At 46.1% G+C, this 9,816-nt stretch overlaps 2 protein-coding genes across 2 annotated transcripts; one reads left to right on the top strand and one right to left on the bottom strand.

Moving 5' to 3' along the window:
* Positions 1–838: 838 nt before the first annotated feature.
* AK88_00644 (uncharacterized protein) lies at positions 839–4,632 on the top strand (the record flags this gene model as incomplete). Its single annotated transcript, XM_012478290.1, has 2 exons — positions 839–1,679; positions 1,778–4,632. The coding sequence occupies 2 exons, from the start codon at positions 839–841 to the stop codon at positions 4,630–4,632; spliced, it is 3,696 nt and encodes a 1,231-aa protein (XP_012333713.1).
* Positions 4,633–5,168: 536 nt separating this feature from the next.
* On the bottom strand, positions 5,169–8,452 carry AK88_00643 (uncharacterized protein; the record flags this gene model as incomplete). Its single annotated transcript, XM_012478289.1, has 5 exons — positions 5,169–6,674; positions 6,810–7,055; positions 7,155–7,251; positions 7,385–8,057; positions 8,170–8,452. 5 exons carry the CDS (start codon positions 8,450–8,452, stop codon positions 5,169–5,171), a joined length of 2,805 nt encoding a protein of 934 aa, XP_012333712.1.
* Positions 8,453–9,816: the final 1,364 nt, after the last annotated feature.

The following is a 9,816-nucleotide window of genomic DNA, read 5'->3' as shown; positions in this document are numbered from 1 at the left end:
AAAAAAAAAAAAAAAAAAAAAAAAACCGCTGAACGCGCTAAACGCTATAAAGGCGCGAACGGAGTCAAATCTGCCTGACCCAGCAAGGCCACAAATGCTTATGTCAGGGTGTTGTGGGGGCGCACCACGGTTTCGCTTTTCTATACATTCCGCGCGCCATGTATGTTGCAATTACACGCACAGTTGGGGGGCATGTTTAATGGGGCAATCCGCTAAGAGATGCTACACCCACACAACCCCCACGCTTCCTGCTCTGCCGGCGTAAGGTGCGAGCAACAAAAAAAAAAAAAAAGCGGTAAGCCAGATATAACACAAGCACAACGAATTCCACGTGTTGCCATCGTCAAATGAGAGGAGGAGCAAACAGCAGAAGAAAAGCGACACGTACCCTATACACCGTACGTACATTCAGGGAAGAACAAAACGGTCAGACCAACAACCTGATTCGTCTTATCCTCGGCAGACTTCCTTGTTTGGTAACTGCGCGTGTATGTGTATGTGTGGGGTGTGTGTGGAGGGGGTAGGTAGGACTCGCCATATGCCCCTGTGGTAAACCTCCTGAGTGTAGTTCGCATGATGTGGAACACATCCCGTGTTGCCTCCCCCCCCTTGCTGTTTTACACCCTCCCTCCCATGTGATGCTTTTACTTCCCTGTCCCGCCGCTGCTCTACTTTTCTGCCGCACCCCCTCGGGATGAAAGCGCTCCTGCCCCACCTGTGCATTGTGCACCTGTGCCTAACCCCTTTGGCGGTGGAGGGGCACACCCGAAGGGGACTGCCAACTGGTGCGAAGCTGTCTCCACGGGGAGGAGAAATACGGCCCCCCCCTGTCCCTGTGATGGTGCCTAATCGTGTCTTGAAAATTAGGTATGTGGCAAACCAACCTAGTTGTAAACACCCAAGCGAAGAATGCCCTGCTCTTATCACATGTGATGACTCCACCACAAGTGAGAGAAAGAGCAAAAGGAGAAGACACCCTCACCGGGGTGTACTCCATTTTGTTGAAGGCATCTCTGTCGGGGTGTCCCCCCTTTCGCGAGAAGACGGTATAGCAACCGAACGAGGAGGAGAAAGAAGAGAAAAAAAAATTTCACCCATTTACCCTGCAACGGAAGAAAAGCAATTATCCATACGTTTATCACCACAGCGTGTAGTAGACTCCCAGGCGATTTACAAAAATGAATTTGTATGTACAAGAGTCACACTAAATGGAGGTGCAGAAAAGACCAGGGACCTCGTGCAACAGATTTATAAAAAGGGAGAAACGAGGAGAAGAATTTCTTTTCCCAAGTATTCCTTTTTTAAAAACAAAGACGGTTTATTAGGTTTAGAAAACATTTATATGTTGTGTACTAGAAGGAGGTGGAACACTACCCCTCCGTGGAGTTCATTATTGGAGGAATATCATTTACATAAGTACGTTAACCATGTAGAAGATCTTAAGGGATTATACAACGAAGGAGTAACGGCCAGTCTGTATGCCATGAAGCAGAGAGAAGAAAAGAGATACTTAGATCGGTTCACTCCCGCAGATTATGCGAATTCATTTATTTTTTTATTTCCCCCACCAAATTTGTCGGGAGCATTACACGCAGGGCACTACTTCAACTTCGTTCAGCTCCACGTCCTTTTACTCTTCAGTAGGCACATCTGGTCCAAGTACTCGGTGGCTCTCTACGGTAAGGAGATGTTCCCTCGGTGCATGTTTGCCTATTAATCGCCGTTCTCCGCTTCCACTTCATATATGTGCTGCTTCTTCACCACCACATAATCGCAGGCGCAGACCACGGGGGGCTGAGCGCTCACAGCGCGTTTTCCAAAGTGGCCAACCCAAAGTGGACCAGAGAAAAGTACATGCGAGAAATAAATCAGTGGCAGGAAAAGTTAAAGGAACAAATCCTCCTGTGCATGCAAAAAATGAATATCGTAGTGGACAGGACCCGCTTTTACAGCACCATGGATTCAAATATGAAAAGGATGGTTAATGATACCTTCCACGCATTGTATAAGAACAACTTTATTTTGAAGAAATTATACCCTGTGTATTTTTGCCCCCAATTGGGAACCATCGTGTCGAAATTGGACGTAGAATTCAGGGAGGCGCTGAGGCCCAAATGGAGGGTAACACTACGGCTCGTGGATGGTGGGGAGGCATTACCCGCAGGCGGCACATCGCATCACTGCACTGGCTGCACTCACGGGGATACCCCGCCAAGGGAGAAAGCAAAAGAGAGAATAGGAGGGGAAGTGCCCATATGTAAGTGTAGAAATGATTCGAAGGACACGAATGAAGTGAAAATTTTTCCAAAGCCCTCCCACCATTTTCTTCATATAAAAAATGCACATGAGATGATGCCACCTGAAGTTAGTCCTCCCAAATTTATCCAACTTGAAGTAGCAAATTTGGAAGAGTTAAAACGGGTTGTAGCTATTTTGTACTTCTCGCCAAAGAAGGAGAAGCACTATAAGGGCAAGTACGCCTTGTTGCCCCTCCTGAACAAGGGAGTACCTTTCATTTGTGCGAACGAGCGGAACGTTCTTCCCTTACTCAGACGTGAAAAGATGCAGGAGGGAACTGCACATGGAGTGGACCAAGGAGAATGTGCTGGGGATATATTCATCCCGGTGTTTTCCAATAAGGAGGACTATAACCATTATTCTAATGAGACAAGTTACACAGACCGCTCAGAAGCATTACATGGCGTCAAAGGGGGGGAAGATACTGTACATAACGAGACGCAAACATGTAAGGAGCAGCAGGGAGACCTCCCACTCGTGCAATATCTGATGAAGAATGGCCTGGCCAAAGTGGTAACCCCGCAGGAGACTCAACTCAAGTGTGCCTTTTATAAAAATAACGAGTGTGTACTTACTCTGGCGGACCAGTGGTGTTTGCAGTATGATAAGCTGAGCAAAATATTTTTTTATGGCCCACATGGAGAGGAAGAAAAAAAAAAAACAAAAAAAAAAAAAAAAAAGTACCAAATAATTCCTTCCAAGTATGAGGACTATTTCACAGGGGCACTTCCTCCCCCCAGTGAATGGACGTTAAGCAGGCAGGTCCCCCACGGCCACCCAGTGCCTCTATTTAAATATGAGCCTCCCGAGGAGGGTGTAGAAAAAAAAACCCTTTTGGAAAACTCCTCTTGCTATGTGTATGGCAACGACGTGGATGAAGCTTACCACGAGGTGTCCAGGTCGGACTTATTCCAACGTAGCCAAATGAGACAGGAGTTTTTAAAAAGGGAGGAGGACGTGTTGGATAATTGGTTTTCATCAGCCCTGTACCCCTTACACTGCATTAAAGAGTTGGGAGTTGATTTGCCTCACTTCCTGCGTGTCAGGAAAAGTTTGGTGGACCTGCTCATCACAGGGAAGGACATTCTCCAACCGTGGGTGGTGCGCAGCTTCGTGGTGCTCAACTATGTGCTGCGCCATTGGGGGGGAAGCGAAAACGACCAAGACAGCGCGAACGGCGCGGTCGATGAAGACGGAGACGAAAACCGCCAGAGGATCCACCCGAACGCAGAGTGTGCATGCCCTCCCCTCGCGGGAACAGTAAAGTTCCACGGCATTTTGAAAGACCAGGCGGGTAGAAAAATCAGCAAAAGTGAAACGAACGCAAAGTACTACGATAGCCTCATACGGGAAGCGAATGTGGACCAAGTGAGGCTCTCCTTCTGTTTTATTCAAAGGGACACAGAGGATGTCCACCTAAGTGAAAATGTAAATCGGAAGAGCAGAAAATTGCTGACAAAGCTATGGAACATGGCAAAATATATTAAAAAGAATTGTCCGTGCCCGTCTGCAGAGTCCTACGAACAAATGAACAAATGGTTTTGTTCCACCACTTGTAACCCTATCCTTACTCGGTTAGAAAAAATTCCGCATCCACGAATTTCTCACATAGGTACTTTTCGCAGGTACCTTCAGATGGTGAATTCAGTTTTGTGTCAGATGAAAAATTATAACGTGGGAAAAGCTGTCAACATAATTTTCAACTTTGTAATAAATATTTTTTCTAACTTTTATTTGACTGTTCATTCATTTGGGTACTTCAAAGATGAAGAGGATGAATTGGTTAGCAATTTTCTACCCACTTATATCTTCAGAGGAATCTTAAAAATTATTTTTCCCTTCGTTCCACAGATAGCAGAAGTACTTTACATTAGAATTTTTCAAAGGGAACCAATTGATAGGGTTGGGGAAAAATGCCAACCACCATTCGATCACTCCATACCCTTGTCCAGCAACTACGCTTTGTTGAAAAATGAAACGCTGCCCCAACTTGAGGAGGAATCACCCGTTGACAAAGCATTTGATGTGTTTACCCAAATTTACACCCTCTTGGCCAAGTACAAAAAAGGGGAGCACTCCCACTACAATGAGCCACGCACCTTCTATGTTTACCTCAAACAGAGTCATGAAGATAAAGTGCCAATTGAATACTTCAAAAATGAGGAAGGCTTTTTGGAGAAATCGCTCGGAGTCCATGTTCGATTTTCTCTTCTCCATGAACCTGGACTAGAGGGGCACTCCCCTGCTCATGCGCCTAACACATGGCAAATAATGCATGACACCCCATCCTTCACCGTTACATTTGAGGAGGCGGAGGGGAAGAAAGCGACCTAGCCGCACGCACACACGCATAATTCATGCTGAGCGCGTCCTTTTTTTTTTTTTTGCCCCACCTCTGAGCACCAACTTTTAATTACACTTTTTAATTCCGTGCGAGGTTTTCCCCATTCGCATCCCTTAAAAATGAAATGCGTATGGAAGCGTGTAACAGGGTGAAAAAAAAAAAAAAAAAAAAAAAGACATTAAAATACCCCCAAAGTAGGCGCAAAGCGCAGCGTAAACGAAAAATAAAACGCAGGGGGGGGGCAAACAAATGGTACACACCTGCACGGCAGAAGAGATGTGCGCGTGGTCAAACTGGTAACATAAAAAAAAAAAAAAAAAAAAGGTTGGCAAAATGGGCAGACAGAAAATGGGGAGAAAAAAAAAAAAAGGATAAAATGAAGCAAAAATGATCATTTTTTTGTTCCCCTTTTTGAGGTAAATTATTTTTACAATGTGGTGTGTTTACGAAGTAACGGCTGAGGCGGCCGCTACTCATCGCTACGCATGATGACCAGGGGGGGGGGGAAAAGAGCCCGCCCCCTCCCTCACTTTATGCTCTTCAGGTAGCCATGCTTGATACTGCTGATCTGTGACCCGTTGTAGGGATACTGTTTCCACTCGGGGTGGTAATCGTTAATGTACCTCTTAACATAATTTTCAAACGTCTCGAAGAAAAGCTTTTCAAATATTTTATTCTCCCACTTGACGTTAATAATTTTGTTGTTTTTGTCTCGTATGACCCAGACTGAGTTCACTTTGTTCATCTCAATGCCCCGGTAGGCCGTCCCGCTACTTTCAGGTATTCGTTTAATGGTTCCTGAGGGTTTTTTAAATGGCACATCGTCGTTCTCTTCGTCCTCATCCTCATCATCATCGTCATCCTCCTCGTCGTCGTCCTCATCATCGTCCGTGTCGTCTTGTACGCCGTCTTTGAGCAAATCGCCCTTCGTTGTCTCATTCTGTACTGCTGCAGGCACATCGTTGGGCTTGTCACTGGGTAATCCCTTTCCTTCCTCGTCTTCCTTTTTTTCATCACCTGGTTTGTTATCATCCTTGTCGTAGTACTTTTTTTTTTTTTTCTTCTTCTTCTTTTTTCTCTTTACCTTCGTGTCTTGGTCACTCGCGCTGTGTGCTCGTGGGCGATCGTCCAGTTGGCTGTCCTGCTTGTCATAACGTTTCCCTTCATGTACCCTACTGGCTCCCCCGCTAGAGGGCGCGCTTCCTCCCTCACCATGTGCACTCCCCTTGGGGGACTCCCCACTACAAGAATTACTTCCCCCTTTTTCATCATTGCACGAACTGGAGCTGGCGGTCACCAGCGTATAATCACTCCTGTTGCTCAGCGAATTGGTTGACATTTTATTTTGCTCATTCTGTTCACTCGCTACGTTGAGATCCACATCAGGGGTCTTCATGCTGTACAAGCCATCGTATGCACTCTTTTCTTTCCTCTTCACATTTTCAAACTCATTACTTAGGCTTCCCTTTCCCTGGCCCAATGAAACCCCACCAGACGCACGCGATTCACTGTCGCAAACGGTCTGCACTGTTTCATCGTTCACAGCACCATCTTTCCTGTCCATCCCGTTCAGATGAGCACCCACTAGGGACGTCTTCCCCGTAGCGGTGCCCGCAGGGTGCACTAATGACACGTCTGACGTTCTATACGTTAAAGTCTCTTCCGATCTGTCACGACTCCCATGAGGGATTTTTCCTTCCGTCCTCTTGGACCTTCCCTCTCTCAGTTTATCCTCTGCACTTTCTATTCCTTTTACACCTTGCAAGTTTTGCCCAGTAGGTAGGGACTTGCCATTGTACTCCACCGATCCACACTTACCATCCTTCGACCCGCTAGTAAAATGACAAGTCTCCTTTTCTACCTCCTTTGTGTCACTTGTATCGTTTGCTCCTTTCAATGCTTCTTCCACGTTCTCGATCGACTTCATTTTGTTTATTTTTTTTTTTTTGTTAATTTTGATTTCCGCCAAGTCCAGGATGTAGCCCAGCCGGTTGGTGCTCATAAGGGAGGTGTAGTCCATCATTTGGTATGCCTACCAGGGGGGGATCAAAAGTGGGGAGAGGATGAGCGACGGAACGGGGTAAAATGACTCCATATTCTGTTCGTAATGGGTGCAGAGGCGGTGCATAATCGCTACGTAATCACTACATAATCGCTCCTAGCCCACCTGCACGATGGAGTCCCGCACGAGGTGCTCCAGCACGGACTCCTCGTCGATGCTTTTCCTGGTGCTGATTTTTGCAATTTCATGCAAATTGAGGTGCATCCTGGCTCCGATCTGCAGCAGCCTCGTGCACACGCGCATGGTCCGTATGCAGTCCTCGCGGATCAGGAGCTTGTTACGAATTTTCTCCGCGTCCTTGTCCGGGTCGAAGGTAAAGATGACCTCCAGTTCCTCGTCGTCGAAGGGCACCTGCGGGGGTAAGTGGTGTCGTTGCGCGGTGTCGTTGCGCGGTGTGGTGAACCGGCGTGACAAAGCGGGAAGTCCTCCCTATCGCATTCTTCTGCTCACCTTTGTCTGGGGCCACTCGAACCAAACCAAGTCAATCTCCGCGACGTCCATTATGTGCGGCATGATGAGTCCGTGGTCTATGGGGATCAGGCTATACCTGCGGGGGGAATAGAAGCGCAAAATGGACGCGGCAATGTGAAGCGGAAAACATATGCACCAAATAGACGCGCCAAATGGACGCGCAAAACGGCCGCCGCACGTTGCCGCGCTGCGTAGCCGCCACGGCGCACCTGGATGGCTTCTTATCAATCGTGACGATCCGCTTGAGGATGTCCTCATCAGTGGTGCCCAGGCTGCGGTTGTTCCGATAAAGAAACTGGTTGCACGAATCCTTCAAACTCTTCAAAGGAGACACCAAAATATTTCCATCGTTCCGATCCAAGTTCATCACACGTATATCCAAAATGGCAATCTTATGAATATCCCTAATGCTGAACTGCTTATAATCGTAATTCCCCACACTCTCCCTGGAATCAACAAACTCTTGAAGAGACCCACACTTCCACTTCAAATTATTCTCGTGGTCTACATACTTCAATTTACTCTTATTATTAAAATGAGGGTTACAAGCTTCCACCATGATGGTACAAGGAACGCTACTGAAATTGTTGTAGTTATTGTCTAATATATATGCGGCGATTTCTCTACTGGCTCCTTCGCCAGATAATACCCCAGATCGAAATCCTTCCTGATACATTTTCCCTTCATAGCCTCTAGGGTTAAATGGAGCAAATGCTTCCTCATCCAAAGGCTTAAAAACAGAACAGATTTTCTTCTGGCTATTGAAGAGAAGGTAAGTACCTCCTGTTCCATCCATTGTTAGCTTTGGAGAAATGTTTTTTTTAAATGCTAATTTTATATCGTGTAAAATATTTTCAAAAAAAGGAGGGTAACTCTTTTGGTCTATGACCCTTATGGATGCATTAGGGTTGGTATCTTTTATCGCCCAATATAATTTATTTATTTTTTTTTTTTTTTTTTTTTTTTTTTTTTTTTTTTTCATTTCGACTTGTACTTTCCAGGTAAGTACTTATGATTCTGTAATTGGGCAATTTAATTCCCTTGTAAAATATTATAATATCATTTACTTTCACTCCTCCTGGTAAATTTAATTTTTTTATCAACAGTCTTTTTAACATTTGCACGTCGTAGAAAGGGAATATCAACAGGCTAATGTGCCTGTTCCCATTTATTTCATAAAACAAGGTGCTGATCACATCATTTTCGTCGTTCACTCGAAGGGCGTTGTGTGTGCTGAAGTACATCTGTTGCGACATCGGCAGACTGTTGCTCCCCATCGTGTATAGCGCGCAAGAGGTACTTTACGAAAGAAAAAAAAATATATGCGTGGACGAGCCAAGCCCAATTAAACAAAAAATAAAAAAATGTGAAATGTAGAACGGGTCAGGTGTTTGTGTGTATGTATGTGTGTGTGTATGTCTCTCTCTCTCACAAGCAGGAAGCACCGTCCGCGTAGCGCGTTAACGGGTAAAATGGTCACTCGATACAGTCGTCACGGTAGCTGTTCGCACGTGGTAGCTACTCGCGTACGAGCGTTACACCTGTTACACTCGAGGTAAACAGAAAAACGGGGACTCAAAGGGGGGGGACCCCAATGGAAGTGGGTGCGTGGAAGTAAATCTTTGCGCGGGCGACCGACGTATGTGTGTGCGGGGGACACGCTTCCTCGAGGAAGGACAAGCACGGTTAATCCTTAGCAGCGTTAACACCGTGACGGACCAACACACGCCCGATCCGCAACACAGACACGCGGGCACCCGCCAGGTTGCACACCGCACTCGCTTCCTCTCGGGCCCCTCCTTCGCAACATTCACACCGATTGCATACTCACAAGCGGGTACACGTGTGCACTCACAATGGACTCTCCACCCCCATTCCGCAGCGCCATCAGAGTACTCCCCCACAGTGTAAACACGATCGGGGGGGGTAGTATGCAACTGCGTGGCGCGAATTTAGTCACCAGCTCATCTGTCGCAGCAGGGGTGAAGTGATCACATGATCCGATGATCAGATGAGCAGGTAGGCAGGTAGGCAAATGAACAGGTGGGCAGGTGACAGGATGTACACTTCGGGAACAAAACTGCACGCGCTCCCGATGTATTTTCATAAAAGGGGCAAACATATAAATGGAGTACATAAAACATGCACAACGACAAAACAAATCAACACAAAATGAAGCAAAATGAAGCAAAACGAAACAAATGGCTGTGTGGAAAAAGTAGCACATGGGCCGAAGCAATACGTGCGTGTAAAATTAATCACACCAAATGATTGCATACATTACGCCCTTACTTGGGGTGAAGTGGTGTAGTAAATTCAGAGGTGTATGTAGGGGTTTGGGGAGATCAATTCAATTGGGAATAAAAAAGAAGGTAAGCGGGAAGCATACACAACGCTACGGCGAAAAGAAGGGAAGCGCTGCGCAAGAAGGCACATTGTCGTATGGCGTATTCCCCATGGTGCCTGCACATGGCACAATTTGCCTCCGCGTGGAACGCACGTGTGAATAACCAAATGGACTTAGCGGAAGGAAGAAGCACGTAATAATCGCAAGAGGGAAGGATGCAAAAATGTGTCAACAGTTTTGTACATAAATAAATGGCCTTTTTTTTTTTTTTTTTTTTTTTTTTTTTTTTTTAAA

Source organism: Plasmodium fragile, assembly GCF_000956335.1.
Source record: "Plasmodium fragile strain nilgiri unplaced genomic scaffold supercont1.5, whole genome shotgun sequence".
NCBI lineage: Eukaryota > Apicomplexa > Aconoidasida > Haemosporida > Plasmodiidae > Plasmodium > Plasmodium fragile.
This window is presented reverse-complemented; position numbering and strand designations above follow the sequence as displayed.